We start from the raw sequence: 17,933 nt of genomic DNA, 5'->3' as shown, positions 1-17,933 counted from the left end.
GATATTATGTATCTATTAAATTACCAAGTAATTTAAAATAATATATTAAGAAATTTTACATTTAAATGTCTAGGTATGCTATGCTACAAAATTCGTTTTAAAAATTCACTTTTAAATAGGATACATTTACCAGCACTGCGCCACAGCTGTTCCTCAATTGTTGTAGGCAACAACATAACCAACGGAAAGCATAAAAACCAAACAAAAGAAAACCCAAAACTGAAAAACTTAACTTTCGCTAATATCTTAAGGCTGGGCCTATTATTGCGTTCATACAGCATGGCCTGGCGTTCCGTGGGTGCTAATAATGCGGATTTAATACGTCAGCTACGAGGTAAGAGACCAACAAGTGCGTATTTTTCAAATTTTTATTTTTTATATTATATGCATTTTGCATAGATTACGGCGTCATTGCGTCTGAAGCTGTGGCAAATGCAATGATTGCCACAGATCGCAAGCACTACTGTCCTCGTAATCCGTATATGGATGCACCGCAACCAATTGGCGGAGGGGTCACTATCAGTGCACCTCATATGGTAAAATGAAATTTTAAAAATTGGTCAGATTAATAAAACTAATTTCCTTTTTACACAGCATGCTTTTGCTTTGGAATATTTGCGCGATCATCTCAAGCCTGGTGCTCATGTACTGGATGTGGGTTCAGGCTCGGGTTATTTAACTGCTTGCTTCTATCGCTATATAAATGCAAAAGGAGAAAATGCTAACACTCGAATAGTGGGCATTGAGCATCAGCACTCTTTGGTCGCTTTGAGCAAGAGCAATCTCAACTCGGATGATGCGAGCATGCTGGACTCGGATCGTATGCTCATTATTGAGGGAGATGGTCGCAAGGGACACGCAGCCTTAGCGCCGTACGATGCCATTCATGTGGGAGCTGCTGCTCCTGAAACGCCCACCGAATTAATAAACCAGCTGGCCAATGGAGGACGTCTCATTGTTCCTGTTGGCCCCGAAGGTGGCTCACAGTATATGCAGCAAGTAAGAAGCTAACTTTATATGCTATGAATTGTTAATCATTGAATTAAAAAATTTAATTTGCAGTACGACAAGGATGAAAATGGCAAAGTGCAGATGACGCGTCTGATGGGTGTCATGTATGTCCCCTTGACCGACTTGCGATCTTGACTGCATTACTTGGGAATGGTGCTGGTTCCTGTTCTCCTATTAGGTTTTATCCTCTACCGATTATGGATATATTATCATTAATTGTATTGGTTCTAATTGGTCTACCTTAGACATGAATTTGAATTGCTTCTTGATACCCATTTAGTTAAGTTATATTTTATTAACAAAAATAAAGAAATAATGGCATAGACAAGCTAATTTGCTTAATTTACAATAATAGAATTATTAAGTCCTCGTTATATTGATCATACAAATATTTTGAAATAGACCGCGTCAAACGTCTATCGATTGCTTTATTGTCAATTCGGCTATGACCGATTTTCAGGGTTGCTGTCGTTAAGTGTTATCGATTTAATTGCAATCAGAGCCAGAAGTTGTGAGCTGCAACAGGTCCAACAGGATAGGCAGGAAAACAATGGCGAAGGCAAATGTTGGCAAGCTGCGCATTAAAAGTTTAAATGAATTGCAACACATAAGCAGTGCTGATGAAACAGTTATAAATTCGGCTACTGACAAAACACCGGAAAATGCAAAAAAGGCGCCAAACAGAAGAGCTGCAACAACAACAAAGAAGAAGCACATTGAGAAATTAGAGGATAATGCAGCTGAAAATAAAAATAAAACAACAGTTAAACGCGGCGCCAAAAAGGAACCGTTGCCGGGTCAATTGCGCATCGACAACTTCTTCAAGAGCTGCGCCAAGAGTTATAAAGTCGAGAAAATGGACAAAAAGTTAAAACAGGGTCGCAAACCAACCGGATGCAAACGCTTGTTTGACAATGAATCAGAATTGGCAACAGAGACAACTGTAACGACAGCGGAAACGGGTTCAGATGTGGAATACAAGCCGCAAACGAAACCCTGTCGCAAGCGGACACAACCACAGCGCAATGCCAAAGCAAAGTGCAAAACAACACCATGTGATATCATTGATCTCTGTTCGGATGAAGAAGAGATTGTCATAAAACAAAGTCCATCTTGCAGAGCTCCCAAAACCACGCCCGTTAATGAAAACACTGGAGTGCTTGCTGACTTGGACCCACAGCAAACAGAAGCCAGCAGTTCAATGGTTGTTATACCATGTCATAATCTCCCAAGCGAAGATTTAACAAATGATGCATCCGGCAAGGAGAATATGCCCCTAAGACGTTCACGCCGACGCCTCCCGCCCTATAAACTTGTTGAAGGCACCAACTTTGTGGTAGATGGCTTTCAGTTTGGCGACATTCCAGGCGCAACGCATTATTTCCTCAGTCATTACCATGCCGATCACTATGTGGGCCTCACCAAGAAGTTCGCCCATCCGCTTTACATGAGTCCAATTACGGCGCGCTTAGTGCGCACTTTTATACCCATTGCTGAGCAGTATTTGCATGAGATCGATGTGGATGAGACCATTACGGTCGATGGCGTTGAAGTCACCGCGTTGGAAGCCAATCAGTAAGCCCGATAAGATATTTCTAATCAGATCGCAGTCAGTTAATCTAATCACTTGCAGTTGTCCCGGAGCAATTATGCTGCTCTTTAAGCTTAGCACTGGAAAGTGCATTTTGCATACTGGTGATTTTCGTGCCAGCTTTGAGATGGAATCACTGCCCATCTTTTGGAATCAACCTGACATTGATCTGCTTTATTTGGACACCACATATCTGGCGGAAAGCTATGACTTTTGCCATCAGTCAGAGAGCATTACACGTCTGTGTCACTTGGTTAGTGAATTTCACGAAAAGCATGCCAGGAAACGCATTTTGCATGTTTGCGGCTCATATGTGATTGGCAAGGAGAAGTTGTGGCTGGCATTGGCCAAGGAGTTCTCGCTGCGCATTTGGACTGAACCACATCGTCGCAAAGCCATCGATTGTCTCAATTGGCCAGAACTGCAGGAGTTACTCTGCGATGATCCCCTTGAAGCTAACTTGCATGTGATCAGCATGGGCAAGATAAGCTATCCAGTAAGTAGAATTTCCTGACACTAATACGTTTCCAGTTTTCTTATATTTTTACTCTTGTATTCGACAGCAACTGGATCAGTACTTTAAGCAATACGAGGGACAGTATGATATGCTCTTGGGCATTCGGCCCAGCGGGTGGGAAAAAAATTCCAAGCCGTCGTATGGCAAGCGTATCAGTGTGATTGGCATTGAATACTCAGAGCACTCAAGCTATAAAGAATTAGAGCGTTTCGTTCGCTTTCTCAAACCAAAGCAAGTAATCAGCACAGTTCCAACGGGACGCGATCTCTGTGTGACGGGCAATGTGCCCACAAAATGGTATCAGTATGAGGGGTGCGGCCGCATGATTAGCATTTCCTATCAACCGTCTATTTCGTCATACTTTCAATCCCGACTGCGTTTGCTGCAGTCCAAAATGGCTAAGCGTGCTAGTATGGCAGTTAGTCCAATGAACGTTAATCAAAATAAACAGGGAACAAGCCCTGCGCCATCGAACGAAGTCATAATTCAGGATGCTATAGACTTAATTAAAAATTATCTGGCAAATCATCGCGAGGATTGAGCTTAAATGTCGTCAATGTTTTAGAATTAAATTGTATGTTTTTTGTACACTTATCTTTTTAATATTGATAATTGAAAGAACCATTCGAATACAAATATGTATGTTTAGTCTGCCACTTAACGCTCTTGAAGCCCTTGCTATATTTTTTCACATATTGAATAAACCAAATGTTATACAAGGCATGTTTGATGTTTTTATTATCGTTTGTATTTCTGCACATTTAATCGAATATACATATATATATATAATTATTTATTTATATCTAATTTCGAATCTAATCCATATATTTATGTATATTTTTGTTTCCTCTAGTTGACATAGTTACACTCGCTTAACGTAATTATCCCAAAAGGAGTTGGGTTGACTTTTGAGGAGTGTTAACTGGTATAGTTTTTTTTTTATTAATGATATTCACAATGAATAAGGAGAAATTCTTCACTAAGCTCCATTGGCTTAAACAATAAATATGAGGTTACTTTTAAACATTTCTTGGTGATATGTTTTAGGTATAAATTAAAATAGTGTAGACAGAAAAAAGCGTATAAGCTTCGCATTATGGAATGGAGATAATCTATTGATTTTTGTTGCTCATTCATCATTTTTTTTAGTAAACAATCGACTACACGAAACAATATAACCTGACAAATCAGACAGTTAACTGTGATCATGAGATGTGAATGTAATTTAAATAAATAGCAAGTGACTTTTTGCCAAAAACAAACAAATTTAACAAAATTCTTTTCGCTGTGGGAGGATTACAACTAAAAATCGTTTGGCGATAATTATGGTAAGTAGTAGATAACAACAAAGCACAACAGGTAGGCGACAATTTATCTTGAGGGTCCCGACCACATTATCAATATATATACCTGGCGGGTAATACGAGAGTGCCCAAGTGGAGCGATCAATTAACTGCAAATAGATAAGGCGAATTAGTTTATCAAACCTATGAAATTTAAATTGTGTTCTTGACCTACCACCAAGAGAAGAATGGACTCTTGTTTTGGAAGCGCTGCGTAAAGGAAAAAAAGCGACTGCCGCTGGAGCTAAAAGGCGAAATAATATAACATTACTATCGAGCAGTATTTGGAGTGTTACAGCATCTACTTACCGCTCAACAACGACCGCAGGCATTTGGACCAACTGCACAGGTGATTTTCCATCACGCAGCGCTTGCGTTAGATTCAGAATCTGACCACGCATCACGGACATTTGTCGCTCAAACAATCGCTTATCGAAACCACGATCCTGCTGAAACAAATACAACAGTTCCGTGCAGATCTCCTCCACGAAATTCATGTCCGACAGCTGTGGCAACACCTGATCCTTGATGTCATCGCTGAACGGTACCTTTGCCTGCGGCAACCAGGCCCAATGATAGGGATATGCACGCCAAGAATCAGGATGCTTAAATGGGAATGCCAAGCCATTGTCAATAGCAGCAATTTTAATTTGCGGCGCCTCGACCAGATTCCATGTGGGCTCCTCAGGCATATGCGCTGTCTTCTTGGAACTCGTATTAGGTATATCTTCATCGTCGGTGCTCACACAGCTGTTGCTCACATTCGATGGCTCATTTATGCCCATCGAAGTGGGCGATGGCTCCCCGCCACCAGCCGTTGCACGTTGCAATTCAGCCTCCAGCGTCACTGGCGCCGACTGCTCGTTCAAATCGATAATTGGCTGTCCCACAACGGGATGCGAACGTGACATTTTGCGACCTCCAGTGCCGCCCACTTCGCCTACCAGCTTGGGTGCCACATACTTGATCAGCCAGTTGTCGTTGCCCCTGTCCGTGTTGCGTATGATGTAGTCCAGCACCACCAAACGTTCGAACTGCAACTGAAACGATTTCGCTAAAGCTGGCGACAATTGTTCGTGCTCGAAGCGACGCAACCAATAGTCGGCATCCTTGTAGCCCTCGACAAACAGCTGAAAGGAACCAGTCTTGAGCGGCAGACTCATGCGATTAAAGTGCGCCGATGGATAATGCTCCTTGATGCGTTTCTTGAGCTTGGCCTTCTGCCGATCGATGCGCGCATAGTTGAAACTCTCGGCCACCAAACGCACCACTCGCGTCTTGGGCACCACATTCAGATTGAGCTTGCGATCCACCAAACTGGCTCCAGACTCGGACAAGTAGCTGATTAATTGAAGGAGGTTTAAGCATATATTTCAGTGAGAATTCACAATCTACTTACCCTTGATTGGGTATCAAGCAGGCGCGTCCAAAGCAACAGGGACAGCACAGCTTGTGCATCCATTTGGTCCACTTGGGATTCAGTCTGCCATAGGGTTCCTCATCCTTGGGCTTAAACACGGCCAGACACCGTTGCTGCAATGTGATAATAACATATTTTAGTTAACAGACTTTGTAATTTGTAAAATGTAAACTGTATCGAGCTAAACCAAAAGTCTTGCGAGTCGCAACTTTGCTGCAACACTTCCCCGTTTAGTCGCGTATTTTGTTCTATGCGCTGTTTGGAGATTGTCAGCTTAAAACTCTGCAGCTGTCATCTATGCGTGGCGCAAAATTTTGAAGTTGAAGACTTGGAGTTGTACTCACGTTTAACGCATCTTTAACAAAGTAGGAACCGCTGCTGCCCTGATAGATTCTTTCCGGCAGAATGCCCTGTTCGATTGCATATTCCGCCTGTGCCACAATCTCCGAGAACAGAGGATCGTCTGCAAGAAAAATCAATTATATAATTATTATAGTATTAAGTAATGCGGAAATTACTAATGAAATTCGTGCGCAATATGAAAATGCGCATTGCCCTTGACAGCGCCTAAAAGCAGACTGCAAATTGTGATTCAATTATAAACGAAATGTGATGTGTGAATAATTAATAACAATGACTTGGGTCTGTAATGTGTCTCAGGCCATGTCGTGACACAGCTGTTGCTATAAATAGCCAACAGACTGTGGCCTATTGATTGCTTTAGAGAATTTCTCTCCCTTTCTCTACCTATGAACTCAAAGTTTTCGTTAAACTCGCCCAGATCCTGGCAAATGCTGAACACGTGCTGGACGAAATTGTCGCGACTGGAGCCCACCGAATTCGGCATTGAAATGACAATGGAAAAAAGTAACGCAAACAGCTTGCGATAAGCAGCCAGCGTTCAATTAAAATTGTTGGCCCAGTTAAAAGTATTTGCATATCTAAAGCATTTCGATAAGGTGCCACACATGCCTCGCTTGCCACATGGCTGGCTAGCTGGTTGACTGCCTAACTTACACATATTCTTCAGCGGACAATTGGCACATTGGCATTTGGGCTGTTGGATTTTCACTTCGGTGGCAATCGAGTCATGTGTTGTGGGCTGCGAGGAGTAGACAACAGGTACTTCATCCTCATCGGAATGCGATGGCAGATAATCCTTCTCGGCATCGTGACATTTTTGCTTGCAGCAATGACATTCATATTCCACGTAGCTCGATACATCTGAATCATCCTCTTGAGTGGTATTTTCACTATTGCTGTTGTTGTTGTTAGCTGACTCTTTTAGTTCAATGTGTTCAACTCTTGGCTTTGGTTTAGGAGGTGGGATTGGCTTTGGCTCGGTCTCTGTATGTTGGTCGCGATGAGTCGACATTGCTGCATATCGCTTTACGTATCCAGTTAATGTTATTGTTGTCTATGTCCATTCATCGACAAAGATTTGCTGCGCATTACCCATTTTTACTAATACATGCAATTAATTTGTAACTTGTTCAATTTTGTTTATCAAACTTTTGTGAAGAAATCGTATTTCAATTATTTACTGAAGGGAAACTCAAATGCGATCACAACAATTATTCGTCGAACGTCGCGTAATTGTTGTTTTTTTTTTTTTTGCCTTGTTGGCTATAATTTTTGCATATACTATATCACATAATAATATGCACAAATATTACGTATACGTGTTTCACATTGGATCAGCGCACATTGAGTGGGTCAGTCAGTCAGCTTTGTGTGCAGATTGAATTGAATTAAATAAGAATTAGTCAGAAATTCAACTTAATAAAAAAAAAACACAAAAGAGTTGAATAGCAGCGAGAGAGAGCGAGAGAACTTGTTGGACTATGAACAAAATAGAAGTCGACTTGTTTATACACTCGCCAATTAAATTCATAACCAGCATATTTATCTTTTAACTACGTCATAAATTTGCAGCCATATATAGTTGAAGGTCAGCCAACCAACGCTATTTATACTTTTGTTTAGTTCTGAAACTATTACACTTTAACAATAAATAAGTAATTCTATTGTTACCATTCAAAACAGTTTTTGAATACGCAAGGAATGCTGCAATTATCTGCAAAGCTCAATAAACATTTGAGGGTTTATTTTCATTTTAAAATAAACCACCTTAACAATTAGCTGAACTTTTAACTGAAAATTGTCCATATAAAACATATCACATGACTCAAAAATTGCGCAATTAATCAAAATGTTACATTATACGCAATGCATTTAAGATTCAAATAGTAAATATCATTTTAACTATAAATAACAATTTAACTATGTATAGCATTATCCGAAATGTGTACTTATAGCAATGTTGTAATGCAATTATCTTGAATATACAATTTAATGTAATGTAAATTTGATACACTAATTGCTCTGGCTATTTAATTATCCATAAGAACTAAACTAGAAAATAGAGATTACAACCAAACCCACATGTGCTTTACAGGGTGAATCAACAAGACGGAATAAAATATAAAGCTTTAAATTCAGGGAAATCCCTTGGCAATGTTTCCTATGCGAGATAAAGATAAAAGCAATTCAATTTCACAAGCAGCTTGCTTGAGTAGCAATGAGCGACACAATGAAGGAAGCCCCACATGAGTTGTAAGACTTCTTTTTGCTAGTTTTTTTTGCCAGTTTGACTCACCGCCAAAGGTGTTTGACATGAGGTCAAGATGATCGTGTCCACGTCCCAGTGCGCCAAGTAGATCAGTGATGCGACTGCCGTGGCTGCCACCGCCGAGCAGAGGCTGCGATTCGCGATTATCGCTGCCCGCGTCCGTCGACATGCCCTCGAAATCGATTTCTGGCACCAAACAAATATCGTCGACCTCTGCGTCGTGGGGTAAACGTGTCGTTGTCGTTGCTTTTAGCGGTGATGTGGACGCTGAAGTAGCTGCGTTTGCCGCTGTCGTTCCACGTCGCGTTGGTGTTGCAATCTGACTAATCATCAACGCTGCTGCTGCCGCTGACTGCTGTTGTTTTTGCGGTGTCGTTGTGCTTGATCTGCCGCTTAAACTATCGCTGCTCTCCTCAGAGTGCTGTTTGCTTTTAGCTTTGGCATTGCCATTGCGTAGTGCAGGCGGGTTTCTGCTTTTGTTGTTCAGCAACACAACGCACTCTTCTTCATCGTCGCCATCTGCATCGTCGTCGTCGTCGCCGTCGTCACCATCGTGCAGCAATAAGAGTTGATGTTGCGGTTGCTTCTTTTTGCTGTTGTTGTTGTTGTTGGTGACAAAGAGATCTACATTTTCGACTTCGTCGCCCCCACCAGCGGCGCCATCATTGTGAGCCACATCATTGCTCCCAATGTTATCAGCAGACGCAGCATCATCATCATCAACAGCAACATCATCATCATCATCGTCCACTGATAACAGTATTTGATCTCTATCTCTCTTAGGTTTACGCCTCGAACGTCGCTTGCCATTGGCCGCCTTGCCAATTGTATTTATCTGCAGGGGGTAACATTTCTCATTACAATTTTCGGATCTTTAATCATTAACAGACTCACCTCCACTTGCGTCGTCAACTGATTGAGACCATTGTTGGCTTCGAAGCCATTCAGCAGCGGCGCCAGCTGATTGCTTCCTGCTGTTGTTGTCGTTGTTGTTGACTGCTGCTTGAGAAAATCACCAATGAGATCCACTTCATCCTCCAGCTGCAGCAGAGGCGCTTCACTCTTCGACTGGGCGTTATTCATGACTGTATGTTCTTAATTTCTTTTTGAGGGATGGGGTGGGGTAGCTTCAAAACGATGAATTGGGGAATGCAGCAGCAAGAACACAAACAACAAAGGCGCGCGTTGTGTGACTTTTTTATGTGACGAACACTGTTTGTTATCTGCTGCTGGGCTCAACGCCTCTATTATTCTGAATTTGCATGTTCTACAATTTAATCTTTAATTTGGTACAATGACTGTTTTTGTTGTTTTTTTGGTTGCTTATTCTGCGCATTAGCAAATTATTGATTTGGTTGCTCTCGCTAAAGATTATATATATATCGATTCTTTCCTGCCAGATACGAAAATGATGAGCCACCAGACTGTCCACTCACCCACAAATCAGCTGACGGCAATGTCCACTCGTTCATAATTGCAATTGTTCTTGACAAAATTCTACAATCGATTACTTGAGGATTGAAATCGTTTTTTTGAACCGTTTAGCAGAGTGACCATTTATGCCCGTGATCAGTATATTTTTGTAAACCAGTGCTACCAATAAATTTTTTTATTATTTATATTTTTAACCTAAGGGATTTTAATCAGCTCAGTATTGGTAACAATAACAATAATAACTTTTAATTGAAAAACAATACGGTCTTTTTTTTTATGACACATATTCATTTCAAAGTCCTTGTTGGTATATTTGTCTGAGTAATTTTTTTCAACTGCGGTCCCTCTGTAACCACTCAAATGCAATGTTTACATTTTTTAGTTTATTGATTTTAGATAAAACTTGATCTCATTTTTTTAACTTTATTCTTATTTAAATATCTAGTTTAGCTACAATGCGTTTTCTTTAGAGTGCAAGGGATCGTCGTAACCTATCAATGCCATTCAAGACTTTAGCAAGCTCCCGTTGCAGATTTGTACTTTCAGCAACCAGTTCTATGGATTTCTTGAATCGTTCCACCGCAGTCCGCAAGCTCATTGGCGGTAAGACGCTAAACCAATGCAAAGGCTCCACATAACCGTTCTCCTTGTCGACAGAATGTCTCTCAATGCTGACCTTATCCGTTTTATCATCATCTGTTTTGTCCACAACTCGACAAAGGGCATTGAATTCCGCACTGTTCTCAGTTGGAATTTGGGCTGACGATAGCGATTGTCCGCCTTGCTGAAACTTGGTCCGAGCCAAGAGAATTGCACCACTGGCGTTTGTTCGTTCGATATCCAGCCGGCATTGAGTGTGCTCTTCGATTAGATGAAACATGTCCAAATATAGGGAGTCCAGCAATTGCCCAGTGGCATTTTTGTCACTTTTACAATTATCAGCAGTCATTTTTACACTTGTTTTGAAGGTAAGTGAATGAATTTACAACTTTTTGTTGTGAAGACAGAACCAATCATATGATCAATAACAGCCCTGCTCTTGTGCAACTTTATCAAGATTAACAGTTTGTACATCTGTTACCTAATGAAGTACGGTCACACGTCGACCCTGTTGTTAAATAAAGTAACTTTGCATATCTAGAGTTTTCACAAATAATTTAGTGAAAAGAATAATAATTAATTCAATAATAAAATAGTCTATATCAATTATTTACCGAAATGTCGTTTTTTGCCATATAAAATTGATGGAAGCATTACATTTCAAAAGTGCCGCCATGGATAAATGCTCATGAGCAATGAACTAACTCAGAAAGTGAACTAATGCTCAGCCCTGCTGTTAACTGAAATTTCCATCTGCAGATGCAGCTGTTGTTTTATTACCCTTTCGATAAAGAGTCTTTCTGCTGTGTCACAATGATTGTAAATTTTGTCCAATATCGCAAAAATAAATTCATTGTGGAAAAAAGTCTCAAGCATTGTGACACACTTTAAATCAAGATTTAATCTATTATATGTGAATATGTATAAATCAATATATGTTAATATGGAAAGTTCAGTTAGGGTATGTATGTTTCGGTGTGGGATGATAAGATCTCAAGTAGTATTATAGCAACGCGACCGCCGGATTAGAGAAAGTTATAAAAACGGGCCGCAATTAGCAAGTAGCAGTTAGTTTACAAAATATTACTAAAAGTGTCAGCTACATCTGTGCGCAATTCAACTATTTAACGACAATCACAGATTACATAGTGGAAAGTCGTAATACTTTACAGTATTGTCGTGCAAACAATAGTTCCAAAGTTGAAGTTGTATTTGAACAGTGCTTTCGATAAAATGCGGAATAGCGAAAATACGGAGGACACGGATTTGCGTAGCCGAAAATGCGGAAACAACAACAAGCTCGATGACGGTGTTCATGGTGACAAATCGTCTTGGTCCATTGAAGCACAGGTGCTGCCATCTATTGATATGTATATGTACTAATATTGGTGTGTCGCTGCTTTGCAAGTTAAATACAAGTGACCAGTATAATTAGCAGAGGTGACATACGCTCAAACCAAATATCACGAAGCTATTACATGTGTTTCTGCATGTGCTAGTGTGTACGTGTGTGCGTATCTGTGTTATTCTCAGTGCTGTCAACCCTTGATGATATTAGAAAAACCATAAAGCTAAATACATAACTATAAAAAATAGCTAAGAAACATACAACCAAATGCAAAGATAAAAGGTGCATATAACATTTTATACAAAATTTATAGCGATATTGGACATATTAAAAAATACAGTTTAAATTATTATACAAACATTCTATACAAAATTAACAATATTAGATAAACTAGCACATTCAAAGAATTCAAACAATTTTTGTATACAATGTTCATAGTTTTCTAAACAAAATCATTTTACTATTATTGCGTATCACTTCTGTGTTTATGATGTAATATCAAAAATATATTTGAGAAAATATTCATGCAGACTTTATAGATAAATATTTTGCAATACTGAGAAAAAGTAAAAAAAGCTAAATTTAAAAAAGGCCAGAAAACTTGTTTCCCACCCTTTACAGCTGAGTTGGCAACACTGTCATTTAGCCAGGTTAAGATTTTGTATTACGAAGTGAGATGTATTGACGCCACATCATTTCTGCCAAGAAAGAATTATAGTTGCTAAATATAAGCATATACATAGATATGTATGTGTTTGTTTATCTTATCAGAGCACAGAAATCCCACACATATTCAACGCTCATACGAATTTAAGTGACTTGGCGCTAATTGTTATCTCTTATCAATTATTCAGACTACACGAAAAACTAACATAGAACTCAGTGAATCAACTGACAGCAATTCCCAGGTGAACAATAAAATGTCAACGACTCCAAGCAAGTCTGTCTTGCACCGTAGTAGTCTTGGTGAAAGTTCAACTGAAGATTTGGACAATCGCAGTGCTAACAACATGTGGCGCAATGAGTTTAAGCCAAACGACGAGGCTCCAATTGAAGAACGCGAGGAACAGGTGCCAGCGAGCAAGAAGAGATTCATCGACATAGTTGATGTTATCATACGCATTGTGATTGTTGTCGTCTTCTTGTGAGTACAATTTGCATCTGTTTTTAAAGCCACATAAAAAAAATGACTCACGTTTTCCATCCACGTTGCAGCAAATTGGAAACGACGCCCGCATTCAAACGGGAAATACACGCAGAAGAGCTGTGGCTCTACAAGAATCCACGTCGGCCCGATATCGTTAGAGGCGGTGATCTATTGATACTGGTGATAACTGTTCCCCTGTTGCTCACCTTGATTTTCTATGCGTTCACCAAGAATCGAAGGGATTTCCGTGCTGCCAGCTGGGCGTGGACATTGGCCGTCTGCATGAATGGCATTCCAACGAGTCTCTTGAAGATTACCGTGGGTCGCCCACGGCCAGATTACTTTTATCGTTGCTTTCCCGATGGCATCATGCTGTTAAATGAAACGGCAAACACGCTGGGCTCGTCGCTGCTCGACTTTAATTGCACGGGCATCGCTAGTGAAATCAACGAGGGTCGCAAGAGTTTTCCCAGTGGTCACTCGTCATGTGAGTACACCAAGCTAATCCAAAAATGAAAGCAGCCTCTAATATTTACTGGTATTCTTACAGTTGCCTTTGCTAGCTTTGGATTCGTTACCTACTATGTGGGTGCTAAGCTGCATGCCTTCGACGCTCGTGGACGCGGACAAACGTGGCGTCTTTGCGTTGCCATTGTGCCCCTCATTGTGGCGACCTTGGTGGCTGTCAGTCGCACCTGTGACTATCATCATCACTGGCAGGATGTGACAGTCGGTGCGCTAATTGGTCTTGTCTGTGGCTACTACAGCTACAGACAGTATTATCCCTCTATCTTTTCGACAGAGGCGGGCAAACCATTTTCTCGTTGGTCGAGAATCAAGCGTCGTGAGGCAAGTGAGGAGTTGGAGGATACAGAGGATGGTGGCGATGTGCTGAGAAGGCCGCTGCTGGGCAACAGCAAGGAACAGTCCAAGTGGTACTAAGCAAATATATTATCACATAATTAGCTTTACTCTTCTAAGTATTGTTATAGAGAGAGGTTTACATTACCAATTCCTAAAAGGTAATCACCTAACATTTTAATGTTGGCTTTAAAGCACACCACTGTGCAGGATATCAGTGCAGTTTGGCTTAAATAGATATATAGGTGTATCTAGTAGTTTGTAGCATAGTGTAAGCTGGGACACACTAATTCAAATAAGGGTATTATGTTATATGTACTTTAGTTCAATTCGAAAGCTTTCTTCGCTAGTCGCCGAAACAAGATGATAATAATGTTGTTCATGATGCTATCGTACAATTAAACTAAACATTGTCTGGGAACAAATAAACATTGACAATATATATCTCGCAACTGAAACCATTTCATTTCGTTGTTGAACAAAATATTCTAAAACATCAAACGAACAATTTACAATAGTTATGATGAAGCTATAAGAAGAAGCTAAGTTCAGAAATCTTAGCTTAAGCTACCATTTCGCTTACGTTAAAAATACTCCTATAAACCGAACGAACAATTCATAATAGTTATGACGATGCTATAGTTCAATTAATATAAAAAAAGCTGAGTTCAGACATCTTGTAACTTAAACAATCATTTCGTTATTATACAAAATATTCCAATAAATTAAACAAACAATTTATCATTTCATTTCCTTTTTTTATTTGGCTAAAATGTAAATTTTAACGAGTTTATCTTTATTTATGCTTATTCTGCAGCAGCAACATCCGAACATTGTAAATACAAATTTGCTACATCCTCAAAAACTGTGACCGAAATCTAGCCTAAATTTTTTACCAAGTGATTCAAAAGCTTCCCTTTAACCCATGGAGTTAAAGGCCTGCAGGAGCACTTGCTTCTCTCGCTCCTTTTTCTTTACGACGTCCAAGCTGCGCTGCCTCCAGGTGCTCTTGCGCAACTTTATGGGTCGACTGCCCACATAACGCCCATCCATTTCTTTCATGGCGCGTATAAAATCGGCTGGTTCACGAAAGCTGACGAATCCGAATCCCTTGCTCTTCCCAGTTCGTTTATCGCGCACAACACGCGCACGCTGGAACGATGGGAACTTGTTGAATGTACGCGTAAGGACTTCGTCGTTGACGTCATTGCCGAGATCACCGCAGAAAATGCGAAAATCATCATCCGGCCAGTCGGCCAATGATGAATCCTCCCACACAGTGCCGCCTGCAATTCGGACCGTTTTGCGATCCTTCTTCTTTCGCTCTGTGGTTTGAAATGATTGCAATGCGGATGAGGCACGCGCTGCCTTGATTGCCTCCTCGGCAATGGGATTGGGTCCTGATTTTTCCGCCTTGAGCTTCTTGAGCTTCTGTGTAACATCAAACTGAATCGAATTGATGTTGATATCAATAGCTGGCGCCGTAGCTACTGTGGGCACATGCACCGACTGACGACACTGATACAACTTGGGCGCGCTGCTCAGAACAACGGGAGTGGGGGCCATGGTCTTGGCTGGCGATGTGGATGTTGTGTTGCTGCCCGTGGGTACGAAGGTGGACATGAACGTGGGTGGCGGCGGTATCGGTGGAGGGGGCACCGTTAAACGCGGCTGATGCTGTTGCAGCCTCTGCTGTACGTTTGTATACGTATTTGCCGCGATTATTGGACGCACTTGATTGGGAACGAAAAGATTGCGAGCGGGCGGTTTGGAGATCTCGGCTTCGAAGCGCGACAGTTCGTCCTCGATGTTACGACGCTTGGTGCCCATTGTGAAGGCCGTTTCGTTATAAATAAGTCAAAATTCAAAAAATTAAAATCAATTATTCAATTTTCACGGCAAATGCTTCCCAGACAACAGATGTTTGTAGTGTTCCAGAGTGACCATACATTGCATATCAAAAGATGCCCTAAATCCCTTTTCCGACAAACTTGGCTACAAATAATATAAAAACATAGATTTATTTTGAGAATTTTATTTAATTTGTGTTGTCTTAATATATGTAAATATATATAATTAAAATGTTAGTGCAATGCAAAAATACGAATTGGTCTAAATACGGTATAAATTTAGTACATGTGCCGGACAAGAAAAGTTTCTATTGCAACTCTGTTGGTGTATCGAGCTGATGTGAACTTCGATATTTTTCATAATACCGATAATTCTAGTTGTCGCTACAACAGCTTAGTGCAAGAAATAATACATAATTTAATTAAACAATAAAAAAAATTGCATTGCGTTGTAACCAATTTGACTGTGATAGCATCAAGTATTTTTGAAGCGAATCACATAGCTCAAAAAGAGACACAGGTGAATCGCAGCTCACACAAACACACTCACATTGTTGAAAGCAACAACAACAATTGTACAAAGTTAAAATAATTAATTGGCGTACATAATAATGCCACCAAAAGAACGCAATATAGCTATGATGGGTTACCGTTCAGTCGGTAAGTACAATGTTAATCTTCTCCAGCTTCAACTTTAGTCTGACTAACGTTAATGCTACAGCTGCTGTTGAAGTATTTAAAGTTCGTGGGTGCGTGTAGCCTTGTTGTTGTTGCTTGTGCTGTAATTGCGTAGTATTTTGACAACACAGATACAACAACGACAACAAGAACAACGCAGCAAACAATTTTGTACATCATAACAAATAATTGCGTCTCCAATAGGTAAATCATCGCTCAGTATACAGTTTGTTGAAGGCCAATTCGTGGACTCTTATGATCCAACTATTGAAAATAGTAAGTAACAAATATGTACATATGTATGTACTTATAAACTTAACAGCTGTTTCTTAGAAAATATAAACAGCATTTTCACATCATTTAAAATTAGTCATTTTTATGAAGGATGATAGTCAACTGTACATGCGCTTTATTCATGCACAAAGAACGCAATTCGACATTAGCACGAGCTTAACACACTTTTTACATAATTTATTACAGCATTCACCAAGGTTACGCGAGTCAACTCGCAGGATTATGGCGTTAAACTGGTCGATACAGCTGGACAGGACGAGTATAGCATATTTCCGGTACAATATAGCATGGATTTCCATGGCTATGTGTTGGTATATTCCATAACTAGTCAAAAGTCTTTTGAAGTTATCAAAATTATCTACGAAAAGCTGTTGGATGTGATGGGCAAGAAATAGTATGAGAACCACTTTAACCCTTTCCCTTAGATTTGCCTAAAAATTAATCGTTGTTGCAGCGTACCTGTTGTCTTAGTTGGAAATAAGAAAGATTTGCATCAAGAGCGCACAGTTTCCACAGAAGAGGGCAAGAAACTGGCTGAATCCTGGCGAGCAGCATTTCTCGAAACATCTGCTAAACAAAATGAAGTGAGTTTAAAGCATACAATTTTATACTTTCGACTTTTTCCATATCGTTTTATCTTTTATAGTCTGTGGGCGACATTTTTCACCAATTACTGATGCTAATTGAGAACGAGAATGGCAATCCACCAGAGAAGAGCAGTTGTATTGTATCATAAGTGTAAAGCGAAAATGGCAATGGCAATATGAAATCGGTTCATTATCTATTCTTATGTAAAGAATTTTTGTCTGAGAAGCATGAAAACATATACAAACTAGTAGTTACTAAGTTAATACGGCAAATAAAAACAAAAACACAATCACACAAAAACTAACAACAAATATTGAGGTGCCACAAATTAATGCCCAGCAGCGATTGTGGTAGCCGTTTAGAAAACAAAGCAGGTTTAAGTTAGTACACTTTTTCACAATAACAATAACAGTTACAAAATTTATATGCAAAACTTACAATGTCTTTAGTTTCAATTTAAATATAATTTGTACTATTAATCCAATATCTTTCGTATTGTTTTTTTTAATTGAGTTAGCTATTAATTTTTCCATACGTGCTGATTAATTAGCCATTATAATTATTATTTCTTAATATTCATTTTTATTTCCATGTAATAAAGTAAAGTATTAAAAATTGT

General features: G+C 39.8%; 7 protein-coding genes across 10 annotated transcripts; 4 read left to right on the top strand and 3 right to left on the bottom strand.

Moving 5' to 3' along the window:
• The first annotated feature begins 78 nt into the window (after positions 1–78).
• LOC117576687 (protein-L-isoaspartate(D-aspartate) O-methyltransferase) lies at positions 79–1,339 on the top strand. The gene is made up of 4 exons (XM_034261682.2): positions 79–334; positions 400–536; positions 595–999; positions 1,063–1,339. The coding sequence occupies exons 1-4, from the start codon at positions 280–282 to the stop codon at positions 1,144–1,146; spliced, it is 681 nt and encodes a 226-aa protein (XP_034117573.1). The 5' UTR covers positions 79–279; the 3' UTR covers positions 1,147–1,339.
• A 153-nt stretch (positions 1,340–1,492) lies between these two features.
• Positions 1,493–3,842, top strand: LOC117576681 (DNA cross-link repair 1A protein). The gene is made up of 3 exons (XM_034261677.2): positions 1,493–2,586; positions 2,645–3,098; positions 3,166–3,842. Exons 1-3 carry the CDS (start codon positions 1,562–1,564, stop codon positions 3,658–3,660), a joined length of 1,974 nt encoding a protein of 657 aa, XP_034117568.1. The 5' UTR covers positions 1,493–1,561; the 3' UTR covers positions 3,661–3,842.
• Positions 3,843–4,021: 179 nt separating this feature from the next.
• LOC117576679 (phosphatidylinositol 4-kinase type 2-alpha) lies at positions 4,022–9,949 on the bottom strand. Of its 2 annotated transcripts, XM_034261673.2 has the most exons (7): positions 9,409–9,949; positions 8,542–9,349; positions 6,227–6,345; positions 5,862–5,995; positions 4,772–5,803; positions 4,638–4,706; positions 4,022–4,572 (listed from the first exon to the last, which is right to left on the bottom strand). In XM_034261673.2, exons 1-7 carry the CDS (start codon positions 9,595–9,597, stop codon positions 4,569–4,571), a joined length of 2,355 nt encoding a protein of 784 aa, XP_034117564.1. In that variant the 5' UTR covers positions 9,598–9,949; the 3' UTR covers positions 4,022–4,568. The 2 variants fall into 2 exon arrangements, with proteins under 2 accessions (XP_034117564.1, XP_034117566.1); XM_034261675.2 differs by lacking the exons at positions 8,542–9,349; positions 9,409–9,949 and adding an exon at positions 6,900–7,443.
• Positions 9,950–10,316: 367 nt separating this feature from the next.
• On the bottom strand, positions 10,317–10,973 carry LOC117574060 (uncharacterized). Its single transcript, XM_034257678.2, has one exon. The coding sequence runs from the start codon at positions 10,895–10,897 to the stop codon at positions 10,415–10,417; it is 483 nt and encodes a 160-aa protein (XP_034113569.1). The 5' UTR covers positions 10,898–10,973; the 3' UTR covers positions 10,317–10,414.
• Positions 10,974–11,418: 445 nt separating this feature from the next.
• On the top strand, positions 11,419–14,653 carry LOC117574059 (phospholipid phosphatase 5). 3 transcript variants are annotated; one of them, XM_034257676.2, is made up of 4 exons: positions 11,419–11,509; positions 12,751–13,040; positions 13,112–13,530; positions 13,594–14,653. In XM_034257676.2, the coding sequence occupies exons 1-4, from the start codon at positions 11,468–11,470 to the stop codon at positions 13,983–13,985; spliced, it is 1,143 nt and encodes a 380-aa protein (XP_034113567.2). In that variant the 5' UTR covers positions 11,419–11,467; the 3' UTR covers positions 13,986–14,653. The 3 variants fall into 3 exon arrangements, with proteins under 3 accessions (XP_034113567.2, XP_034113566.1, XP_034113568.1); XM_034257675.2 differs by lacking the exon at positions 11,419–11,509 and adding an exon at positions 11,573–11,898; XM_034257677.2 differs by lacking the exon at positions 11,419–11,509 and adding an exon at positions 12,549–12,643.
• Positions 14,654–14,671: 18 nt separating this feature from the next.
• Positions 14,672–15,850, bottom strand: LOC117574057 (RNA-binding protein 42). The gene has a single exon (XM_034257673.2). It carries the CDS (start codon positions 15,732–15,734, stop codon positions 14,823–14,825), a length of 912 nt encoding a protein of 303 aa, XP_034113564.1. The 5' UTR covers positions 15,735–15,850; the 3' UTR covers positions 14,672–14,822.
• A 259-nt stretch (positions 15,851–16,109) lies between these two features.
• LOC117574058 (GTP-binding protein Rheb homolog) lies at positions 16,110–17,798 on the top strand. Its single transcript, XM_034257674.2, has 5 exons — positions 16,110–16,414; positions 16,637–16,708; positions 16,913–17,120; positions 17,181–17,310; positions 17,373–17,798. Exons 1-5 carry the CDS (start codon positions 16,366–16,368, stop codon positions 17,460–17,462), a joined length of 549 nt encoding a protein of 182 aa, XP_034113565.1. The 5' UTR covers positions 16,110–16,365; the 3' UTR covers positions 17,463–17,798.
• Positions 17,799–17,933: the final 135 nt, after the last annotated feature.

Source organism: Drosophila albomicans, chromosome 2R (genome assembly GCF_009650485.2).
Source record: "Drosophila albomicans strain 15112-1751.03 chromosome 2R, ASM965048v2, whole genome shotgun sequence".
Taxonomy (NCBI): domain Eukaryota; kingdom Metazoa; phylum Arthropoda; class Insecta; order Diptera; family Drosophilidae; genus Drosophila; species Drosophila albomicans.
The sequence above is the reverse complement of the archived record's forward strand: the minus strand, read 5'-3'. Positions and strand labels throughout refer to the sequence as shown.